At 45.2% G+C, this 24,612-nt stretch overlaps 1 protein-coding gene across 3 annotated transcripts; it reads right to left on the bottom strand.

Annotated features, from left to right (window-relative positions):
• Positions 1-1,473: 1,473 nt before the first annotated feature.
• On the bottom strand, positions 1,474-19,850 carry LOC103233874 (uncharacterized). 3 transcript variants are annotated; one of them, XM_073016976.1, is made up of 8 exons: positions 19,248-19,850; positions 17,560-17,877; positions 9,626-9,779; positions 8,675-8,853; positions 8,291-8,379; positions 6,912-7,038; positions 5,481-5,587; positions 1,474-2,819 (listed from the first exon to the last, which is right to left on the bottom strand). In XM_073016976.1, the coding sequence occupies exons 4-8, from the start codon at positions 8,688-8,690 to the stop codon at positions 1,887-1,889; spliced, it is 1,272 nt and encodes a 423-aa protein (XP_072873077.1). In that variant the 5' UTR covers positions 8,691-8,853; positions 9,626-9,779; positions 17,560-17,877; positions 19,248-19,850; the 3' UTR covers positions 1,474-1,886. The 3 variants fall into 3 exon arrangements, with proteins under 3 accessions (XP_072873077.1, XP_072873076.1, XP_072873075.1); XM_073016975.1 differs by lacking the exon at positions 8,675-8,853 and having other exon boundaries at positions 1,729-2,816; positions 19,248-19,847; XM_073016974.1 differs by lacking the exon at positions 8,675-8,853 and having other exon boundaries at positions 1,729-2,819; positions 19,248-19,845.
• Positions 19,851-24,612: the final 4,762 nt, after the last annotated feature.

Genomic DNA, 24,612 nt, shown 5'->3' with positions numbered 1-24,612 from the left:
GATCTGTAATTACAGTGTTAAAGGACACAGGAAGCTTCATTCTTCCTGACTACTTACAAGAAAATGTGCTGGGAACAGGCCTCCCAAATATGGCCATAAACAGGCCATGAGAAACTGGCCATAAACACAATCTCTGCAGCACTGTGACATGCTCCTGATGGCTATGACACCCATGCTGGAGGTTGCTGGTTTACTGGAATGAGGGCTGGGAACACCTGATCCACCCAGGGCAGAAAACTGGATAACCGCTCAAGGCATTCCTAAACCATAAACAATAGCATGAGTGATTTGTGCCTTAAGGACATGTTCCTGCTGCAGATAACAAGGCACAGCCTGTCCCTTTCATTCCCTCAGGGATACTTTTACCTAATCTATAATCTATAGAAATAATGTTTATCACGGGCTTACTGTCAGTAAATACTCTGTTGGAGGCTCTCAGCTCTGAAGGCTGTCAGCCTCGATTCCCACTCTGCACTCTAGTTCTGTGTCTGTGCCTTAATTCCTCTAGCGCCACTGGGTTAGGGTCTCCACCACGGAGCTGGTCTCGGCAAAAATGCAAAAGAGGAGACCTGAATTGCAGAAGAAATAGTTAAGGAAAAAGGAACCAGAACTTGGAGATTTGGAAAATTCTCAGCCTATCCATATTGCAAAAATTAGAAAACTTGTACTGAAGAGAATCCTCAAAGTGTGGCTGAACAATCATTTATTTGATAAAGAGATCATGAGTGGGATTCATGGACGATATCAGTCATCTTAACAGAAGAGAGAAGAGAGACCAGATTATACTAGAAGACACACTGCCACTTACATTGTACCACCTAAAATGGACAGAGAGGACAGAACAGGCAAGGTTGTCACACTTCTTATAAAAAGAAGGGGACACAGAAATAATCAGCTATGAAAGTGCACTGGCAGTTAAGGATGGTTTCATACCTGCCATGCTCTGCAGGATCCATGGGAACAGAAGAGTCCCTCAGAGGAGCATCTTTTTAACAATCCACCTCCGGGGCCTACATCTTGGCTTCTGGTAAATTTTGACATGAATGTGCCACACTGGCAGCCACTAACCAACAGGGGCTGGGATCAATCTGCATGATGTATTTCATACAGAACTTGTTAACGCTATGATCTTAGGAATCTAATCACTAATGTGAGGCAGCCTGCAGTACTGACCTCACCATCCATGACCCTTCTTCACAGATGCCCAGACTCAGGCAACCATGAAGTTGTATTCAGATCCTGTAGGTTTAATTTCAGACCCTCAGGATGGCATCTAAGGCCAATCCATGAGCCATTACAACCTCCACAAGGCATTTAGGACAAATCTGATGATCTCTGCACTGCCAATAATTAAATGTGGCAACCAATGGACTAAATGGTAATACTCATACCCTTACATTCATAGGATTTCTCCCCAGTGTGAATTCTTTCATGCATACTTAGGCATGAGGAAACAGCAAATGCTTTCCCACATTCTTTTTTTTTCTTTGGGGTGGGGAGGGGACGGAGTCTCGCTCTGTCGCCCAGGCTGGAGTCCAGTGGCATGATCTCAGTTCACTGCAAGCTCCGCCTCCTGGGTTCACGCCATTCTCCTGCCTCAGCCTCCCAAGTAGCTGGGACTACAGGTGCCCGCCACCAAGCCGGGCTAATTTTTTGTATTTTTAGTAAAGATGGGGTTTCACCATGTTAGCCAGGGTGGTCTCGATATCCTGACCTCATGATCCACCTGCCTCGGCCTCCCAAAGTGCTGGGATTACAGGCGTGAGCCACTGCGCCCAGCCTGCTTTCCCACATTCTTTACATACGAAGCGTTTCTCTCTGGTACGAGTTTGCAGGTGAACATTAGGGGTGAGGAATACAGAAATGCCTTCCCACATTTCTTGCATTTACCTTTCTCCACTGTGAGTTTTCAAATGTTTACTACGATGGGAAGAAGTAATGAAGGTCTTCCCACATTCAACACATTCATAAGGCTTCTCTCCTGTGTGAATTCTTCTATGTTGAGTAAGCGTTGAAGATCTATTGAAGGCTTTCCCACATTCCTTACACTGATAGGGTTTCTCTCCAGTGTGATTTCGTATGTGTATAGCAAGGCCTGTGTATTGAGTGAAGGCTTGGCCACATTCCTTACATTCATAGGGTTTTATTCCAGTGTGAGTTCTTACATGTTGAGTAAGGTGAGTTGATCTAGTGAAGGCTTTCCCACATTCCGTACATTTGTGTGGTTTTATTCCAGTGTGAATCTGAATATGAACATTAAAGGATGAGGAATTTCTAAAGGATCTTCCACATTCTTTACATTCAAAGGACTTCTCTCCTTTATGAGTTTTCACATGTGCAGAAAGTTGAGAAAAATTAGTGAAGGATTTCCCACAATTCTTAGTCTTTTCAGATTTCCTTCCAGTATGAACTGTTACACACTGCTTTAGGTGTGAGGAAGGTGTGATGGCCCTCTCACATTCCTGAAATTCACAGAGTTTCTCTCCAATGTGGATTCCCATGTGATTATCAAGGCTCGCAAAATACTTAAAGCCTTTTCCACATTCCTTACATTTGTAGGGTTGTCTTCCATTGAGAATTTCAAGATGTACAGCAAGGCCTGGAGTTAAGGTGAAAACTTTTCCACATGGATTAAATTTGGAAAGTTCCTGTCCAATAGAGGCTTCCTTGTGCACACTGAGGACGTCTTTTCCGTAACAATTACCCTCAGAAGTGTTCCCTCCATTCTGAGCTCTCATGTGTGTCTTAAGGCAAAACTGTTCACTGAAGACCTCTCCACAATTCTCACAGAGTTTCCATCCACTGTAGTTTCTTGTCTGCTGAGGAGGGGATAAAGGATTTAAAACATTTTCAGACATATAAAGAGATTTCACCCATCTGAACACATAAACATTATTTTGATGACAATTATTATTTTACTTTTTCATGTTTAATTTTTTTTTTTTTTTTTTTTTTTTTTTGAGACAGAGTCTTCTTCTATCTCCCGGCCTGCAGTACAGTGGTACAATCTCTGCTAACTGCAACCTCCACCTCCCAGGCTCAAGTGATCCTGATGCCTCAGCCTCTCGAGTAGCTGGAAATACAGTTGTGCACTACCGCACCGGGTAATTTTTCTATTTTTTTGTAGACACGGGTTTTGCCAAGTTGGCCAGGCTGGTCTCAAACTCCTGAGTTCAGGTGCACTGCCTGCCTCAGCCTCCCAAAGAGGTAAGATTACAGGCATGACCCACTATGCATGGCATGTTTTACTTTGTTCAGAGTTGGGGTTTTGCTCCATTGCCTGGGCTTTAGTACACCGCTGTGATCATGGCTCACTGTAACCTCAAATGCCTGGCTGGGTTCAAGTGATCATCCTGCCTTAGCTTCCTGTGTAGCTAGGACTATAGGCATGCATCATCACGCCTGGCCAATCTTTTGATTTATTTATTTATTTATTTTTGAGATGGAGTCTCACTTTGGCTGGAGTGAACTGTCGTAATTTCAGCTCACTGCAACCTCCGCCTGCTGGGTTCAAGCGGTTCTTCTGCCTGGGCCTCCCGAGTAGTATGTGCAACCACACCCAGCTAATTTTCGTATTTTTACTACAGATGGGATTTCACCATGTTGGCCAGAGCGTTCTCAAACTCCTGACCTTGTGATCCGCCCACCTCAGCCTCCTAAAGTGCTGGGATTAGAGGCATGAGCCACCGTGCCCGGCCTCAATTTATTTTTATAGAGACAAGGTCTTGCTATGTAGCCTAGGCTGGTCTCAAACTCTTCAAGAAACACTATGTCTCAGCCTCCCAAACTGTTGAGATTACAGCCATGAGCTGCCAAGTCAGCCTACTTAGATAAATATAATTTTTACAAATTTTCTTCCATGGTCTCATTTCCTACCCTCTTGATTTCTTGCCAGAATTCTATGCCACTGGCTCTAATTGTTCAACACAAACAAACAAACAAACAAAAACACTGTCTTTTTTGATTGTTGGGGGTGGCTTGAGACAGGGTCTCTCTCTGTCACCCAGGCTGTGTACCATGGCACAATCACAGCTCACTGCAGCCTTAATCACCCAGGCTCAAACCATCATCTTGCCTCAGTTCCCCAAGGAGCTTGGATTACAAATGCATGCCAACGTGCCTGGCTAACTTTTTGTTTTTTTGTAGACACAGGGTCTCCCTATTGCCCAGGCTGGTCTTGATCTCCTAGACTCAAGCAATTCTCCTGCCTCAGCTTCCCAAAGTGTTAGGATTACAGGCATCAGCCATTGCAACCAGCCAAATTGTGTAGATTTTCATGAAACTGTTTAAATCCTCAATGTCTAGTTACATATGTGGGAGTGTGTACTTGTGGGTATTTTGAAGTGACAAGTTATACAGGTATGGAACATCACAAAATTCATCACATTCAGACTCTCTCCAGAGACCCTGTTCCCTCAAGGGTGCAGGCTACTTCTCTCTCAAGTATCTCTCATTTGTGCTGTTTCTTTTTACTGCAAACTCTACCTCCCGGGTTTAAGCAATTCTGCCGCAGCCTCCCAGGTAACTGGGATTATAGGTGCTTGCCACCAAACCTGGCTAATTTTATATTTTTAGTAGAGATAGAATTTCACCATGTTGGTCAGGCTGGTCTCGAAGGTGGATCAATCCCAAAGTGCTGGGATTACAGGACTCACTTTCTTTTCTGACTTCCCCCCCTTTTTTTTTTGAGACAGAGTCTCACTCGGTCGCCTGGGCTGGAATGCAGTGGTGCAGTCTTGGCTCACTGCAACCTGCACCTCTGAGTAAGTGATTGTCCTGCCTCAGCTTCCAGAGTAACTGGGATAACAGGTGCCCACCACCACACGCAGCTAATTTTGTTATTTTTAGTAGAGATGGAGTTTCACCATGCCGGCCAGGCCTGTCTCAAACTCCTGACCTCAAGTGATCCACCTACCTTTGCCTCCTAAAATATTGAGATTACAGGCATGAACCACCACATCCAGCCTCTTTTTAAAATCAGAGATGGGATCTTGCTATACTGCCTAGGCTGGTCTTGAACTCCTGGGCTCAAATGATGCTCCCACCTCAGCCTCCCAAGTAGCTGGGATTACAGATGTAAACCACACCACTAACTGGGCTGATTTTCTGGAATGGAATTCTCAATCTTTGCTGAGAGAGGAAATTAAGAAATATCCCTCATGGCCTGGCACAGTAGCTCACGCCTGTAATCCCAGTACTTTGGGAGGTCTAGGCAGGTGGATCACAAGGTCAGATCAAGACCATCTTGGCTAACACAGTGAAACCCTGTCTCTACTAAAAATACAATAAATTAGCTGGGCGTGGTAGCACATGCCTTTAGTTCCAGCTACTCGGGAGGCTGAGGCAAGAGAATCGCTTGAACCTGGGAGCTGGAGGTTGCAGTGAACTGAGATGGTGCCACTGCACTTCAGCCTGGCACAGCGAGACTCTGTCTCAATCAAAAAAAGAAGAAAAAAAGAAATATCCCTCATGAATCTTACCATTTGTATGCCAGTGAATATTTGATTCTTCAAAAAACCCTGCTGAAGTGATGACCGTTTGGTTCTAGGTTGTATTTCCCATTCTGAAGTTAAGCAGAAAAAGAAATCTAAGGGTTTAGAGAAGAAATGTGTTAGTTTAAAATGAGTCATTTGGCCTTGTTTTCAAATTAAACACAACAAAAAAATAAAAGCCACAGGCCAGGCACGGTGGCTCACGGCTGTAATCTCAGCACTTTGGGAAGCCGAGGCAGGTGGATCACAAGGTCAGGAGATCGAGACCATCCTGATCAACATGGTGAAACCCCACCTCTACTGAAACACACACACACACACACACACACACACAAAAATTAGCCAGGCATGTTGGTGCGTGCCTGTAGTCCCAGCTACTCGGGAGGCTGTGGCAGGGGAATCACTTGAACCTGAGAGGTGGAAGCTGCAGTGAGCCGAAATCGAACCACTGAACTCCAGCTTGAGTAACAGAACGAGACTCCATTTCAAAAAAAAAAAAAAAAAAAGAAAAAAGGAAAAAGAAAATAAAAGCAAGAGAACCTTGAGGATTTTGGTATGTCAAAAATTTGTCCAAAATGTGTTTAGATAGTTCATTACAAACTGTTTCTGCGAAAACTACAACTGATGGGAAACAGGAAGAGAAGATTATCAGGAAAGGAAAGTAGGAAAGATCAGGATAAAGAGCATATATCAAAATAATAAACATAACAAAAAAACAGAACAGCTACAGGAGGCTGAGGCAGGAGAATGGCAAGAACCCGGGAGGCGGAGCTTGCAGTGAGTAGAGATCGCGCCACTGTACTCCAGCCTGGGTGACAGAGCGAGACTCCGTCTAAAAAAAAACAAACAAAAAACAGAACAGGTAGCTTTGTTTGACTAGATGGAAAATAAAAGTCAGAGATATCTGAAAGTCTGAGAAAAATAGCTTAAATCTTCTGAGGAAAAGTGGATTTTTAAAAATCTTTTTTTTTTTTTTTGAGTTGAAGTCTCACTGTCGCCCAGGCTGGAGTGCAGTGGAGCAATCTCAGCTCACTGCAACCTCCCCCTCCTAGGTTCAAGTGATTGTACTGCCTCGGCCTCCCAAGTAACTGGGACTACAGGCATGTGCTACCATGCCTGACTAATTTTTTGCATTTTTAGTACAGACAAGGTTTCACCGTGTTAGCCAGGCTGGTCTTGATTTCCTGACCTCGTGATCTGCCCACCTCAGCCTTCCAAAGTGCTGGGATTACAGGCGTGAACCACCGTGACTGGCCTAGTCTTTATTTTTAAGATTTTTTTTTTAGAGATGAGGTTTCACAATGTTGCCAATGCTAGTATCAAACTCCCAAGCTCCAGCAATTCTCCCACCTCAGCCTCCCAAGTATCTGGGACTACAGGTGCAGGCTACCATGCCAAGCAAAGTGATGTTACTCTTACCCACAGAGGCCAGGTTCATGTAGTTCTCCAGCATCACATCTCTGTAGAGGTATTTCTGAGTTGTGTCCAGTAAAACCCACTCCTCTGGGGTGAACTCCACAGCCACATCATCAAACGTCACTGAATCCTAAATCATCAAACACATGCTGGTTTGAGCCAATGAACACTTCCACCAGTGCTGACTGGAGAACGAGGAAGGGGAACCTTAAACTCACTTATACGTGGTTCTCAGGTCTCCCATGATCTACTCCAGGGTTTAATGTCTCAGGAGCTCTTGTGTCTAAACACTCAAGGTTGACCTCCTACAGGCATATGCCTTGAACAGCCCCCCCCTTTTTGTGTGTGTGTGTGTGTGTGTGTGACAGAGTTTTGTTCTTTTTGCCCAGGCTGGAGTGCAATGGCGCAATCTCGGCTCAGTAGAACCTCCACCTCCTAAGTTCAAGTGATTCTCATGCCTCAGCCTCCAGAGTAGCTGGGATTACAGGCACACAACACCATGCCTGGCTAATTTTTGTACTTTTAGTAGAGATGGGGTTTCACCACATTGGCCAGACTGGTCTCAAACTTCTGACCTCAGGTGATCCGCCCACCTTGGCCTCCCAAAATGCTGGGATTATAGGCGTGAGCCACCTTGCCCATTTGAACAGCACTTCATAAAAATTTTTTAAAATCTTTTTTTGTCTGATCTATTTATTTTTAATTTTTAATATTTTTAAAAAATTTTAGAATTTTTATTTTTGATTAGAACACTACTTCCTAAACATGAATTTTTATCTATCTAGCATCTATCTCTCTATCTATCCAATCTGTTTGTTTATTTACATATAAAGATACGGTCCCACTGTGTTGCCGAGGCACAATTGCTGCTTACTGCAGCTTCGATCTCCTGGGCTGAAGTGTTCCTCCCACCCCAGCCTTTTGAGTAGCTGGAATTACAGGCATAAGTCACTGCACACTGCTTACACTTTATCTCAACACAACCAGGTTAGGAGCTCTTCCTGTCCCATTGATCTCTATGTAGCACACTCCTGAGCACACTGCAGATACCTGATAAATGCTGATGAGTAAATAAATTATTTGATAAAAGGACACTTTCATCTGCCTTATCACCTGTCACCCCACCCAGCCATGTAAGAAAGATGCAGTTGGCACCATGAAAGTCATGCTTAAGTAGTAATTACTGAATTACCGGGATGATTTTCAAGTTAACACTTTACGTACAGGAAATTTCATTTCCTGGGGAAATTCATCTGGGGACTCAGTCCTTGAGTAAGGCTTCATTTGCTCTAAGAAAACTCTGGAGATGAGTCTGTCTAGAAGGAAATGTGTGTACTGGATGTAAGTATGTCATTTTGTATAATGGTACATTGTCTGTTTACCTGATAAGAATTTGCCAGGTAGTCCTCCACCATCCTTTCTACCTTCGTCTTTTCTTCAAAAGGGCAGACTGGTTCTCTGGAAAAAAACCCTAGTGGAAAAGTAAGAAGGCATTGAGAAGCCAGAGCTGCCCATCCTTCCCACATTCTCATGCCTAGAAGTCATTCCATCCTAGCTTGAAATTCCCATATATTCCTGCACACTCGAGAGAACTGCACACACGCAACACTGCCACGAAATGCCATAGTAGTCCTGTGTCAGCTAGACCCAGAACAGCAGATGTGGGCCGAGCTGCCTGTTGGGTAAAGGGTAATAGTTTCATTTTACAAGGAAACTTACACCCTGAAAAATGTGACTCTCTCTCTGCCCATAGTAGTAACACTCACGAAGCTTATGTAGCATTTCCGAAGGCACACGAACCAGGGTTGAATTCTAAAACAGCATCCTGGTTGGGCACAGTGGCTCATGCCTGTAATCCCAACATTCTGGGAGGCCAAGGCGGGCAAATCACGTGAGGTCAGGCATTCAAGACCAGCCTGGCCAACATGGCAAAATCCCGTCTCCACTAAAAAAAAAAAAAAAAAAATTACAGGAGGGTGAGGCAGAGAATTGCTTGAACCTGGGAAGTGGAGGTTGCAATGAGTTGAGATCATGCAACTGCACTTCAGCCTGGGTGACAGAGTGAGACTCTGTCTCAGAACAAACAAACAAACAAAAATTAGCTGGGCAAGGTGATGCGTGCTTGCGGTCCCAGCTACTTGGGAAGCTGAGGCAAGAGAATTGCTTGAACCCAGGAGGCGGAGGTTGCAGTGAGCCAAGATTACACCACTGCACTCCAGACTGGGTGACAGAGCAAGATTCTGTCTCAAAAAAATAAATAAATATAAATATATATATAATAAAACAGCATTCTGTATCTCACGTCAATTCCTTATAAAAGAACTAGCAGCGGCTGGGCACGGTGGCTGATGCCTGTAATCCCAATACTTGGGAGGCCAAAGCGGGTAAATCACCTGAGGTCGGGAGTTCAACACCAGCCTGACCAACATGGAGAAATCCGTCTCTACTAGAAATACAAAATTAGGCTGTAGTCCCAGGGACTTGGGCGGGTGAGGCAGGAGAATTGCTTGAACCCAGGAGGTGGAGGTTGCGGTGAGCTGAGATCGCGCCTTTGCACTCCAGTCTGGGCAACAAGAGCAAAACTCCATCTAGAAGAAGAAGGAGGAAAAAAAAAAAAAAAGGCAGCATACCTGTTCAGGCCCAGCTCACTGGACTCTTACGTTGTGGAGGGCGACCTAAAGCAGAATCTCCGAAAAAGAGCATCAACAAGGACTTACCAAGGGACAAATCAATGGCTGACATCCTCTGAACCTGATGGTGAGGTGTGCCTCAATGCTGTCTTCCTTGATGCCAAGATCGCCTCAGGGCAGCTTACGAATCTAGGTGAATAAAGGCAATCCCATTCTTCTCTGTATAGAGTTATCTGAGGTCCTGTCCAAACCAATCATCAAACAACAAGCATCAAACATAAGTCACTGAACATTACGCATGAGGTTTCTCTCTGCAGGTGACAGATGTGAAAGCCACCAAAAACTGTACGCTTGGTATCACCACTTAGTAATGATAGCATTAATAACAGCAACTGACATTTACTGAGGACTAGTGTGTCAGAAGTAGCTCTGGTAGCTATATATATACGTGCTCACTTATCATAACCATCCTTCCCAATAGCTATCATTACCTCTATCTATCTATGAACCTATCTATTGAGATAGGGTCTCACTCTGTTGCCCGGGTTTAAGTGTAATGGCACAATCACAGCACTCTGTAGCCTAGACCTTCCAGGCTCAAGTGATCGCTCCCACCTCAGCCTCCTGAATAGCTGGGACTACAGGTGTGCCCCATCAAGCCTTATTATTTTATTATTATTATTGTTATTTTGAGACAGAGTCTTACTGTTGCCCAGGCTGAAATGCAGTGGCATGATCTTGACTCACTGCACCCTCTGCCTCCCAGGTTCAAGCGATTATCAGGCCTCAGCCTCCTGAGTAGCTGGGATTACAGGTATGCAAAACGATGCCTGGCTAATTTTTATTTATTTATTTATTTATTTTTTAGACAGAGTCTTGCTCTGTCGCCCAGGCTGGAGTGCAGTGGTGTGATATCTGCTCACTGCAAGCTCCGCCCCCCCCCTTCATGCCATTCTCCTGCCTCAGCCTCCCGGGTAGCTGATGCCTGGCTAATTTTAGAGACAGGGTTTCGCCATGTTGGCCAGGCTGGTCTTGAACTCCCGTCCTTAAGTGATTCTCCCACTTCAGCCCCCGAAGTAGCTGGGATTACAGGTGCACACCACTGGGTCCGGCTACTTTTTTGTATTTTTAGTAGAGACACGGTTTCACCAGGTTGCCTAGGCTGGTCTCAAACTCCTGGGCTCAAACAATCCTCCCACCTTGGCCTCCCAAAGTGCTGGGATAATAAGCATGAGCCACCATGCCTGGCCCATTACCTCTATTTAATACTGAAAAAAACCTACATTCAAATAATCCTAGTAATCGGTCTGATATTTGACCCTAGAGCCTGATCTGTGGATGCTGTTACCCCCCAGGATGATCAGAAGACGGTTCAGACCTGCACAGAACAATTCAGCAGTCACCAGCCACCAGCCACGTGTTATTGATAACTTCATTATGTACCTAAGATGACTGAAGAATAGAATTTAAAATATTCAAAAGATGGCCAGGCGCAGTGGCTCACAAGTGTAATCTCAGTACTTTGGGAGGCTGAGGCAGACAGATCACCTGAGGTCAGGAGTTCAAGACCAGCCTGGCCAACACAGCAAAATTCCGTCTCTGCTAAAAATACAAAAACTAGCCAGGCATGGTAGCACGTGACTGCAGTCCCAACTACTCAGGAGGCTGAGTCAGGAGAACTGCTTGATCCAGGGAGGCAGAGGTTGCAGTGAGCCGAGATCACGCCACTGCACTACAGCCTGGGACATAGAGTGAGGCTCTGTCTCAGAAAAAAAGAAAATAGAGCCGGGTGCAGTGGTTCATGCCTGTAATCCCAGCACTTTGGGAGGCTGAGGTGATGGATCACAGGTCAGGAGATCAAGACCATCCTTGCTAACATGATGAAACCCTGTCTCTACTAAAAATACAAAAAAATTAGCTGAGCGTGGCAGCATGCACCTGCAGTCCCAGCTACCAGGGAGGCTGAGGCAGGAGAATCGTTTGAACCTGGGAGGCGGAGGTTGTAGTGAGCCAAGATCACGCCACTGCTCTCTAGCCTGGGAGATGGCGAGACTCCATCTCAAAAAAAAAAAAAAAAAAAAAGAAAAGAAAAGAAAACATAGACAATAAACAGAGTGGCCCTAAGCTGACGCCATATTCTGGGGACCCAAAAGACCACTGTGGGCCACTACCAAAGTGGAAGTTTATGGTAGTCAAGTGGCAGATGGTGACTTAACACTTGTACTTATTGAGGGCCCACTTGAACTATGGACCCCTTCCATGATTATTTCCCCAGTTCCTGAATATATAATTGAAATACATGAATTTTTGGGTACTAGCAGCATCCCTAAAATTGGCTATCTGATTAGTAAGGCAAGGAACATTATGGTAGAAAATGAAAACTAAAGGCATTCAGAATTCCCCATCCCCTAAGATAATAAACTAGAAGTGAAACCTTCCTGTGGAACTGCAAAGAATAATGTCACCATAAAGGACCTGAAAGCCCCAGGGTCATGAAACTCACTACATCTTCATTATCATTAAACACACTACTCCGCCTTGTGCAGAAGTCACATGGATCTTGGAGAATGACTGGACTACCGTAAACTTAATCACATGGTCACCCCAATTGTAGCTGTTGTCCTTTTTACTTTTTGGGGGGAGCAGAGTCTCACTCTGTTACCCAGGCTGGAGTGCAGTGGTGCAATCTTGGTTCACTGCAACCTCCGCCTCCCGGGTTCAAGCGATTCTCCTGCCTTAGCCTTCCGAGTAGGTGGGACTACAGCGCGTGCCACCATGAGTGGCTAAGTTTTGTATTTTTAGTAAAGATGGGGTTTCACCATATGGGCTAGGCTGGTCTTGAACTCCTGACCTCAAGTGATTTGCCCGCCTTGGCCTCCCAAGGTGCTGGGATTACAGGTGTGAGCCACCGGGCCTGGCCAGCTGTTGTTCTAAATGTAGTATCTTTACTGAAAAGAATGAACACAACAGTTGGCACTTGGTATACAACTAATGTAGATAATCGCCTTATCTCTATGCCAATTTGAAAAAACAGCCAGAATTGGCTGGGTGCGGTGGCTCACGCCTGTAATCCCAGCACTTTGGGAGGCCGAGGCGGGTGGATCACGAGGTCAGGAGATTGAGATTATCCTGGCTAATGTGGTGAAATCTCATCTCTACTAAAAATACCAAAAAAGAAAAAAAAAATTAGCCGGGCATGGTGGCGGGCGTCTGTAGTCCCAGCTACTCGGGAGGCTGAGGCAGGAGAATGGCGTGAACCTGGGAGGAGGAGCCTGCAGTGAGCCAAGATTTTGCCACTGCACTCCAGCCTGGGTGACAGAGCAAGACTCTGTCTCAAAAAAGAAAAAAGAAAAAACAGCTAGAATCACTCGCGGCCTCCAGACTGCATAAATTCTCCTTCCTGTTCACTTCCAAAATACAGTCCTCAATGTTCCTGACATTCCAAAAATCATCACACTAGTTGTGTAGATTTTTTTTATTTTTTTGAGACAGTCTCACTCTTGTCGCCCAGGTTGGGGTGCAGTAGCATGATCTCTGTTCACTGCAACCTCCAACACTGTAGCTGTTGTTTTTGTTTTTTTTTCTGAGATGGAACATTCCAACATTATCTTGTACATTTCTTGCACTGTTTAGTTCATGAATGTAATCATACATGTGATCTAAGGACTTCTGGGTTTCTGCTGTTTTTGAAAAGTTTCTCAGGGCTGGGTGTGGTGGCTCATACCTGTAATCCCAGCACTTTGGGAGGCTGATGCAGGTGGATCACCTGAGGTCAGGAGTATGAAAAAATGCTCAACATCACTAATCATCAGAGAAACACAAATCACACATAACCACAATGAGATATCATCTCACCTCGTTTAGAGTGGCTTTTAGAAAAAAGACAGGGAATAACAAATGCTGATGAGGATGTGGTGAAAAATTAATCCTTATATGCAGTTAGTGGGAATGTAAATTAGTACAGCCACTACAGAGAACAATATTCAGGTGTGGTGGTTCATGCCTGTAATCCCAAAACTTGAGGCTGTGGTGGGAGATCACTTGAGCCCAGGAGTTCCAAACTAACCTGGGCAACACAGCAAGACCTGTCTGTTCACACATGCACACACAAAACCTGTCTGAATCTGACAAGACCTGTCTGCGCATGCACACATACACACACAACCGGTCAGGGACAGTGGCTCATGCCTGTAATCCCAGCTCTTTAGGAGGCCAAGGCAGGCAAATCACTTGAGGTCAGGAGTTTGAGACCAGCCTGGCCAACATGGTGAAACTGTCTCTACTGAATATACAAAAATTAGCTGGGCATGGTGGCGTGCACTTGTAGTCCCAGCTACTCCAGAGGCTGAGGTAGGAGAATTGCTTGAACCCGGGAGGTGGATGTTGCAGTGAACCAAGATCGTGCCACTGCACTCCAGCCTGAGTGACAGAGTGAGACTCTGTCTCAAAAAATCAAACAAACAAACAAACAAAAAAACTTAGCCAGGTGTATTAGTGGAGGCCTATAATCCTGGCTACTCAGGAAGCTGAGGTGGGAGGATCACCTGAGCCCAGGAAGTCAAGGCTGCAGTGAGCCATGATTATGCCATGGCACTCTAGTCTGGGTGACACAGCAAGACTACCTCAAAAACAAAAACAAAAACAAAAACAAAGTATGAGGGTTTCTCAAAAAATTAAAAATAGAACTACCATCTGATCTGGAATTCCATTGGGTATATATCCAAAAGAAAGGAAATCAATATATTTGAAGAGATACATCTACACTCCCTTGTTTACCGCAGCACTACTCCCAATAGCCAAAATATGGAATCAACCTAACTGGTCGATAATGAAGGAATTAATAAAAAAAAAAAAAAAAATACGGTATATATAGACAGTGGATTACTATTCAGCCATAAAGAAGAATGAAATTCTGTCATTTGCAGCAACTGGATAGAACTGGAGGTCATTATGAAAGTGAAATAAGCCAAGCACAGCAGACAAATACCCCATATTCTCACATATGGGAGCTAAAAAAGTGGATCTCATGAGCATAGAGTACAGATTGCTGGTTACTAGAGGCCAGAAGTGTAGGAAGGAGACAGGAATAGAGGTTGATTAGGCTGCATGAGGTGGCTCATGCCTGTAATCCCAGCACTTTGGGAGGCCAAGGCGGGCGGATCACCTGAGATCAGGAGCTCAAGACCAACCTGGCCAATATGGTAAAACCCCATCTCTACTAAAACTACAAAAATTAGCCGGGCATGGTGGTGCACTCCTTAATCCTAGCTACACGGGAGGCTGAGGCAGGACAATCACTGGAACCTGGGAGGAGGCAGAGGTTGCAGTGAGCCAAGATCATCCCACTGCATTCCATTCCAGACTGGGTGACGGCAAGACTCCATCTCCAAAAAAAAAAAAAGAGAGAGGTTGATTCCTGGGTAAAATATACAGTTAGAAGAAATAAGAACTGGTGTTCAATAGACCAATAGGGTGACTACACTTAACACTCATCTATCATACATTTCAACCCAGCTAAGAGAATAACTTGATGTTTCTACAATAAAGATAAATATTGGCCAGGCGCAGTGGCTCATGCCTGTAATCCCAGCACTTTGGGAGGCCGAGGCAGGTGGATCCCCTGAGGTTGGGAGTTCAAGACCAGCCTGATCAACATGGAGAAACCCCGTCTCTACTAAAAATACAAAAAAATTAGCCAGACGTGGTGGCGCATGCCTGTAATCCCAGCTACTTGGGAGGCCGAGGCAGGAGAATCACTTGAACCCAGGAGGCGGAGGTTGCGGTGAGCCGAGATCATGCCACTGTATTCCAGCCTGGGGAAAAAGAGCGAAACTCTGTCTTAAAAAAAAAAAAAAAGATAAATATTTAAGGTGACACATATCCTACTTAACCTGATTTGATTATGTGAATGTATCAAATTATCACATGTACTCGGAAAATATGTTCATCTATTATGAGTCAAAAAATTTTTTTCTGGATTGTAAAATAGGGTGTGGGAGATTCTGGGGCCACCAAGTCTGTGGGTAAAGGTATTCCCTTGTCTGGATCATGTAAAGACATCCCTGTAATATGTCACTCCAAGTTACTGCACCTAATACCACCTACCACTAAAAAGGAGCAATGAGCCATAACTATGCCATTGGTCTTCAGCCTGGGTGATCCAGCAAGACTCTGTCTCAAAAAAGAAAAAAAAACCCAGTATGGACGTTTCTCAAAAACTACCATCCATAGACCTCTTGAATTTTGGAGGCAACATATACATTTGCAGGTGCTTTAACGAGCCCACACCGCTACCTGTAAGGATTCTAGTTTCAACTGTAGGCAAGAGCAATTTCAGGCAGCACCACAAGCTTCCCAAGCACTTGGTCCACCTAATCCAGCAGACCCAATGACTCAACATGTCCATGTTAAATAGCATGTTATTTATTGGAATGCTCTGGCACGCACCAACAGAAGATGTAGAGTACAGCCCTCTGGTATTCCAGAGTCAACCCATGTCCTCTTGTGCAGACTAACTGTTTTTTTTTTTTTTGAGAAAGAGGTTGTGATTTGCCACTAGCACATGATAGAGAATGAACAACTAATCATGGGACATGAAGTAACTAAGGCAGAACTGAGTAATTTGAGACTGTCTGGTCCCCAAAGCATGAAGTACATACTGTCACCCATTATCAAACAATGGTTGTCAGCTTCTCCTCTGGACCCAATTCTAAGTTTGTAGGAAATCGCATGAAATAACGGAATATTTACACACACCATGAGAATCCAATCAGAAATATCTGATTGTATGACTTTCTAAGAGAGTGTGACTCTCTGAAAATCAATATAATAGACAATAATAACTGTTCTAGGTAAAAAAGACACTGAAGACACTAACAATTGCAATGTAAAACTCTTGAATGGATCCTGGATCCAAAAACACCCAAGAGCATATGTTGAATCAATGCGGAGAACTTCACTTATTACGCAAAGCAGATATTAGATGACATTATTTTTTATTTAAGTGAAATACTAGCATTGTGGTTTTAGTATGACAGTGCCTTTTAGGAGGTACAAAGGTTAAGCATCACGTGTACAATTTATGCTCAATTTACACTCAAATTGTTCACCATAAGATTTGCCTAAGGAGAAAGAAGAAAAACACAATGCTAAAAAATTAAGTAAATCTATTAGACTGCGTATGTCAGATGTTCAAGCTTTCCTTAGGATCAAATTTTTCAGAAAAAAAATATAAAAACTACACTTAGTGCAAACATGTTCTTAATAATAATAAATCATATAGATACTAGATATTTTATTACAGTGATACTAGAAAAATGTTCTGATTATAATAATAAATAATTCTAGTGTCAGTGTAATAAAGCCACCATCCTTTCTTCCTGGTTTCTGGAGGCCCCTGTTTTGAAGCTCTGTGGGGAAGTAAAGACCTAAGAACTTCAGATGAAGAGAATAGTTGAGTATTATGGCCTTCCTTTTTTCTTTTTTCTGAGACAGTTTCGCTCTTGTCGCCCAGGCTGGAGTGCAGTGGCAGGATCTCAGCTCAATGCAACCTCCACCTCCCAGGTTCAAGCGATTCTCCTGCCTCAGCCTCTGGAGTAGCTATGTAAGATACAATATATTTCTCTGAATTTCTCTTCAGAAGTTCAGCCTGTTAACTTCCTTGTTCTTTGTTCTCAAACTCAGCTTTCCTGTTCTCCATGCCTCCTTGCCTCTAGTTACTGTAAACAACCTTCCAGTCAGCTCTAATCAATAACTCACCTCTGTTCCCTTGGCTACTCATTCTGCACCTATTCCACTCTTCAAAACCGCACGTCCCAGCATCGTGACTCACACATCACCCTACCCTTCCTTATTTGGGGAAAATATTCACAAACAGTCAATACGGTCAGTTTAGATTGTGCAGTCCGACCCCAACCCATGGGGGGAGTGACACAGAGGTAGGGACCCTGTGTTAGAAATAAAAACCCCTTCCCCTCCCTTATGTGGTGTACGCTCGCCATCACTCCATCCACGAGACTCACCCTTCTATAGAAGTAAATTGCGTTGCTGAGAAAACTTTTGCCTGAGTGCTGGTTTCATTTTGCAGCACCAAGCATTTTATTTTTTTATCTCCAACAGCTGGGATTAGAGGCCCGCCACCACGCCCGGCTAATTTTTGTATTTTTAGTACAGACAGGGTTTTACCACGTTGGCCAGGCTGGTCTTGAACTCCTGACTTCAGGTGGTCTGCCTGCCTCTGCCTCCCAAAGTGTTGCGATTACAGGTGTGAGCCAGCGCATCTGGCCGGGCTTTCTTAAGTAGAAAGGCTTGCAGCTGGTAACAACTAGAAAAAAAATAACCTGCAAGAAAATAAAAATAAAAAACTAAAGGCTTACAGTCTACATGTGTTCATATTTACATACAAAAATAGGCACACTCTAAACAACTATACGTTTTTTCCAGCTGAATGTAATGTGTCAAAAATAAGTGGCGAGTGGATCACTTGAAGTCAGCAGCTCCAGACCAGCCTGGCCAAAATGGTGAAACCCCGTCTCTACCAAAAATATAAAAAATTAGCTGGGTGTGGTGGTGCACGCCCAGAATCCCAGCTACTAGGAGGCTGTGGCAGGTGAATCACGTTATAAATAAAGTTTCAGTGCCACAAAAAAAAAATAGCACTCGAATATAAAATTTTCTTTTCTCAGCAAGGCAATTTCCTTCTACAAGGGTGTGCCCTCACAGATGGAGCAATGGTGAGCGCACACCAGGACAAGGGAGGGGAACGGGTTCTTATTCTTGAGGAATGTGGCCCCTGCCGCTGTGTCGTTCCCCTATGGCTAGGGTTAGACCCCACAGGTTAAACTAATTCCGATTAGCTAATTTAAAGAGAGTGACGGGGTGAATGGCTTGGTGGGAAAAATGGTTGTAACAGAGCAGTAAATTGGAATGAGTCAGGGTGGAAAATGAGTCAGGACGGAGCAGATAATAGAAATGAGTCTGGCTGGAGCAGGTAACCAGAATGAGTCAGGGTGGAGCAGGTGATGGAAAAAGGTTGCTTTACGGGGAAGTTTAAAAGTAGATGGCAAAGAATTAAACATACTGACATACTGATTCTTTAGAAAGAAATTTAAAACTCATATCTAACAATCACTTGAACCCGGGAGGTGAAAGTTGCAGTGAGCCAACATCGTGCCACTGCACTCCAGTGTGGGTGACAGAATAAGACTCCAAAAGAAAAAAAAAAAAAGTAAAGGACATCAAGACCGCCAGATTCTCAGATGAGATATTTTTTAGCAAATGAATGGAAGTCATAGCCCTCTTGAAACCATTTTTCTGCAGGTGCTCACCAGGTACACGCCCGAAATGCCAGGTTCCGGACGCGGGAGGTTGTGGGGCCAGAGCCAACCTCACTAGAACGGTAGAAATCCTTTTCCTTTCGGAAAGAAAAAAACTCACAAAGGTTGCCTTCCGAGCTTTTCAAGAGGGGAGCACAGCGGATGAAAGCACTCAAGAAAACACCCCGCGGAGGCGGGACAGACACACTTCCCGACGGGGCTCCTGACGGGGATAGACGGAGTGTGAGGCCTCTCGGAACTGGCCAGAAGCCGCACCCGGAGGGCCGACGGCCAGTGAAACAAGGCGGATCCGAGAGGCTCCTGGGCGACCGCGCCCAGTCCTTCCTTTGCCGCCCCGAGGCTAGCTCCAAGACCCCCAAGCAGGTGGAACTCACCACAGCCGGGGTGGATTCCACCAGGATAAAGGCGAAATGGCACTGACCATGCGGAACCGCAGCCGGTAAAGATGGCGGTGGCACGCTGACGTCACTTCCGCTCCGAGCTTCCGGCCGGGCGGGGCTCCAGGACTTAAGTTTCAGCCACGTAGGCCCTGATCGAACACAGAAATTCTAGTTTCCTTAATCGTGGGTGCGGACGGGCCTGGGGTTGGCTCAGGGAGCGGGATGCAGAAACAGGTTCAGAGAAAAAGATGAGGTTAGAACCGGGCCTCTGGAGGGAACTGTGGGCGAGGGGTGGGGCCCGTACTTGGGGGCGGTTTAGAGGTGGGAGCCGGCCTAGCCCGCCTTTCAGGTGGCCAGAAGGGCTGGATGGGGGATAGGACGCACCCCAGAGGATGCTCCTCCAAAGCTAATCCCAGGCGGGCTCGGTGGCCTTCCAGCACTTTGGGAGGCAGGTGGATAGCTTGAGTCCAAGAGTTCCAGACCAGCCTGAGCAAAATAGCAAGACTGTGTCTTTTTTTTTCTTTTTCTTTTTGAGACAGAGTTTCGCTCTTGTTGCCCAGGCCCGCACTGGGCTGGACCCTGTCTCTATTAAAATATATATATATGGCCAGGCGCCGTGGCTGATGCCTGTAATCCCCGCACTTTGGGAGGCCGAGGCGGGCGGATCACCTGAGGTCGGGAGTTTGACACCTGCCTGGCCAACATGGTGAAACCCCGTCTCTACTAAAAATACAAAAATTAGCTGGGTGTGGTGGCAGGCGCCTGTAATCTCAGCTACTCAGGAGGCTGAAGCAGGAGAATCACTTGAACTCGGGAGGCGGAGGTTGCGGTGAGCTGAGATTGTGCCACTGCACTCCAGTCTGGGGGACAAGAGCGAGACTTGGTCTCAAAAAATGTGTGTGTGTGTGTGTGTGTGTGTGTGTGTGTGTGTGTGTGTCTATGTAAAGCTTTTTTGTATGCCACTCCTCATGTTCCTGGAGCCTTTCCATGAATCTTCCATATTGATAAACCTGCCAGTGATAGACCAGTGAATGGCATGGTCTATCTCTTCTATTCAGTCATTCTTTCTGTGTGCCTTTATTTTTTCTTTATTTTTTCTTTTTTTTTTTTCTTTTCAGACGGAGTCTCCCTCTGTCCCCCAGGCTGGAGTGCAATGGTGCAGTCTCCTCTCACTGCAAGCTCCGCCTCCCGGGTTCACGCCATTCTCCTGCCTCAGCCTCCCGAATACCTGGGACTACAGGCGCCCGCCACCACACTAGGCTAATTTTTTTGTGTTTTTAGTAGAGACAGGGTTTCACCGTGTTAGCCAGGATGGTCTCAATCTCCTGACCTCGTGATCCACCCGCCTCGGCCTCCCAAAGTGCTGGGATTACAGGCGTGAGCCACCGCACCCAGCATATTTTTTCATTCTTTATTTTATAGAACCTCCTGTTTCCATTGTGTTTTCCTTTTACTTTTTTTTTTTTTTTTTTTTTTTGAGACGAAGTCTCACTCTGTCGCCCGGGCTGGAGTGCAGATCTCAGCTCACTGCAACCTCCGTCTCTGGGGTGCAAGCGATTCTCCTGCCTCAGCCTCCCAAGTAGCTGGGATTACAGGTGGCTGCCACTACACCCAGCTAATGTTTTCTATTTTTAGTAGAGAGGGCGTTTCACCATGTTGGCCAGGCTGGTCTCAAACTCCTGACCTTGTGATTCGTGTAACTCAGCCAGGCAGGACGCTGGGAGTATAGGTGAAGGGGGCCAGCCCCCACACACCTGTGGGTGTTTCTCGTCAGGTGGGACAAGAGACTGAGAAAATAAATAAGACACAAAGTATAGACAAAGAACAATGGACCCAGGGGACCGGCACTCAGCATCCGGAGGACCCGCACCAGCACTGGTCTCTCAGTTCCCTCAGTATTTATTGATTACCATTTTCACTATCTCAGCAAGGGGAATGCGGGAGGAGAATAGGGTGATAGTGGGGAGAAGGTCAGCAAGAAAATGTGAGCAAAGGAATCTGTGTCACAAATAAGTTCAAGGGAAGGTACTATGCCTGGATGGGCACGTAAGCCAGATTTATGCTTCTCTCCACCCAAATATCTCAGTGTAGTAAAGAATAACAGAGCAGCGTTGCCACCAGCATGTCTCGCCTCTATCCACAACGCAGTTTTCTCCTATCTCAGAATAGAACAAATGTACAATCGAGTTTTATACCAAGACATTCCATTCCCAGGGGCATGCAGGAGACAGAGGCCTTCCTCTTTTACTAATCCTCCTCAGCACAGACCCTTCATGGATGTCAAGCTGGGGGACAGTCAGGTCTTTCCTGTCCCACGAGGCCATATCTCAGGCTGTCTCAGTGGGGAGAAATGTTGGACAATACCCGGCTTTCCTGGGCAGAGGTCCCTGTGGCTTTTCGCAGTGCATGGTGCCCCTGGTTAACCGAGAATGGAGAATGGCGATGACTTTTACCCAGCATACTGCCTGTAAACATACTGTTAACAAGGTACGTCCTGCACAGCCCTAGATCCCTTAAACCTTGATTCCATACAAAACATGTTTCTGTGAGCACAAGGTTGGAGCTAAAGTTACAGATTAACAGCATCTCAAGGCAAAACAATTGTTCAGGGTACAGATCAAAATGGAGTTTCTTATGTCTTCCTTTTCTACATAGACACAGTAACAGTCTGATCTCTCTTTTCCCTACAATAGGCATGAGCAACTGCGCATGGCCACATTTTCAACCAAATAATACTTTTCTATATAAATCTTGATTTTTTTTTTTTGTCTTCATCAAGTATGTATTTCTGGCTGGCCACGTTGGCTCATGCCTGTAATCCCAGCACTTTGGGAGGCCAATATGGGAGGATCGTTTGAGGCCAGGAGTTGGAGACCAGCCTGAGCAACACAGCAAAAACTTTTTTTAAAAAAAATTCCTTTTTTCTTTTCTTTTTCTTTTTTTTTTTTGAGATAGAGTCTCGCTCTGTTGCCCAGGCTGGAGTCCACTGGCACAATCTTGGCTCACTGTAACCTCTGCTCCCTGGTTCAAGAGATTCTTCTGTCTCAGCCTCCCGAGTACCTGGGACTACAAGCCCACGCCACGATGCCCAGCTAATTTTTGTATTTTTAGTAGAGACATGGTTTCACCATATTGGCCTGGCTGGTCTCGAACTCCTGACCTCATGATCCGCCCATTTGGGCCTCCCAACATGCTGGGATTACAAGCGTGAGCCACTACGCCTGGCCAAAAATATGTATTTCTATTGTTATTTTTCTGATATTACCACATGGGCCAGGACCACATTTCCTACGTTGTAAAATAGCACTAATACCAGACATTCTCCCCAAGTTTATTCAGAAATGCAACATAATCCCAATTAAAATACCAAAAGTTCTTCTGGAGTTAGGTACATTGATACTAAAAGTTTATATGGAAGAAGAAAATCTGATAATGAGCAAGAAAACAAAAACAAGGCCAGGCACTGTGGCTCATGCCTGTAATCACAGCACTTTGGGAGGCTGAGGCAGGCAGATCACAAGCTCAAGAGATCAAGACCATCCTGGCCAACATGGTGAAACCGTGTCTCTACTAAAAATACAAAAATTAGCTGGTTATGGTGGCACATGCCTGTAGTCCCAACTACTCGGGAGGCTGAGGCAGGATAATCACTTGAACCCGGGAGGCGGAGGTTGCAGTGAGCTGAGATCACGCCATTGCACCCCAGCCTGGGACAGAGGGAGACTGTATCAAAAAAAAAAAAAAAGAAAAAGAAAAAAAAAACAAAAGCAATGATGAGCAACAGATATTAAAATATACTATTGACAGTTTTCACCCAAGACAAAGAATTAAATTATTTTAAAATAAATTTAAAAATACTATAAAGTCTCTATAATTAAAACTATGTGGTACTAGTGCATGAAGCAGAAACAGACTAATAAAATATCTATAAATAGACCCAAGAACATGTAGAAATTTGGTTCATAAATGTGGTATTTTGCTGGGTGTGGTAGCTCACCCCTGTAATACTAGTACTTTGGTAGGTCAAGGCAGGAGGATCGCTTGAGATCAGGAGTTCAAAACCAGCCTGGCCAACATGGTGAAACCTCGTCTCTACTAAAAATACAAAAAATAGGCTTGGCACAGTGGCTCACACTTGTAATCCCAGTACTTTGAGAGGCCGAGGTGGGCGAATCACCTGAGGTCGGGAGTTCGAGACCAGCCTGACCAACATGGAGAAACCCCGTCTCTACTAAAAATACAAAAGTAACCGGGTGTGGTGTCACGTGCCTGTAATCCCACCTACTCGGGAGGCTGAGGCAGGAGAATCGCTTCAACCCAGGAAGCAGAGGTTGCAGTGAGCCGAGATTGCGCCATTGCACTCTAGCCTGGGCAACAAGAGTGAAACTCCGTCTAAAAAAAAAAAAAGTGTTGTTTCAGATCGATAGACTAAAAAATGCCATTTGTAATTTAAAGTCTAAGACAGTTGGTTAGCCATCAGAGAAAAGATGAAATTAAATCTATACTTCACAGCATATACAACAATATACTCCAAATGGACTAGTGATCTAAATGTGAAAAATAAAACCATACATGTATGTAAGGTGTTCAAGTTATTTCTTCGATGAGTAAGGAAAAAGATGTAACTACAAGGCAGCAATAGCATACAAGCTTTACTTGGGATGTGCTTTGACAGGTTAGCAGTGGGGGAGGGAGCAAACAGCAGAAGAGTATTCACAGGCTTCTACCTGTGGGTCGCTTCTCAGAAAGGGTGGAAAGGAAGAGAGACTCCCGGAGGAGAAAGGGAATCAAAGAGGGTGCTTATAAATAACTAAATGATGATACTCACCAGACTGGCAGCATATCTTCCAGTTAAAAAGCTCTGAAGGACTGGTGAGGTGGCTCACGCCTATAATCCCAGCACTTTGGGAGAGCAGCAGGGCGGATCACGAGGACAGGTGTTCGAGACCAGCCTGACCAAAATGGTGAAACCCCATCTCTACTTAAAAATACAAAAATTAGCCGGGCATGGTGGCGTGCGCCTGTAATCCCAGCGACTCAGAAAGCTGAGGCAGGCCGGGCGCGGTGGCTCAAGCCTGTAATCCCAGCACTTTGGGAGGCCGAGACGGGCGGATCACGAGGTCAGAAGATCGAGACCATCCTGGCCAACACGGTGAAACCCCGTCTCTACTAAAACTACAAAAAAACTAGCCGGGCGAGGTGGCGGGCGCCTGTAGTCCCAGCTACTCGGGAGGCTGAGGCAGGAGAATGGCATGAACCCGGGAGGCGGAGCTTGCAGTGAGCTGAGATCCGGCCACTGCACTCCAGCCTGGGCTACAGAGTGAGACTCCGTCTCAAAACAAAAAAAAAAAAAAAAAAA

The sequence above is a fragment of the Chlorocebus sabaeus genome, chromosome 6 (genome assembly GCF_047675955.1).
Source record: "Chlorocebus sabaeus isolate Y175 chromosome 6, mChlSab1.0.hap1, whole genome shotgun sequence".
Taxonomy (NCBI): Eukaryota; Metazoa; Chordata; class Mammalia; order Primates; family Cercopithecidae; genus Chlorocebus; species Chlorocebus sabaeus.
This window is presented reverse-complemented; position numbering and strand designations above follow the sequence as displayed.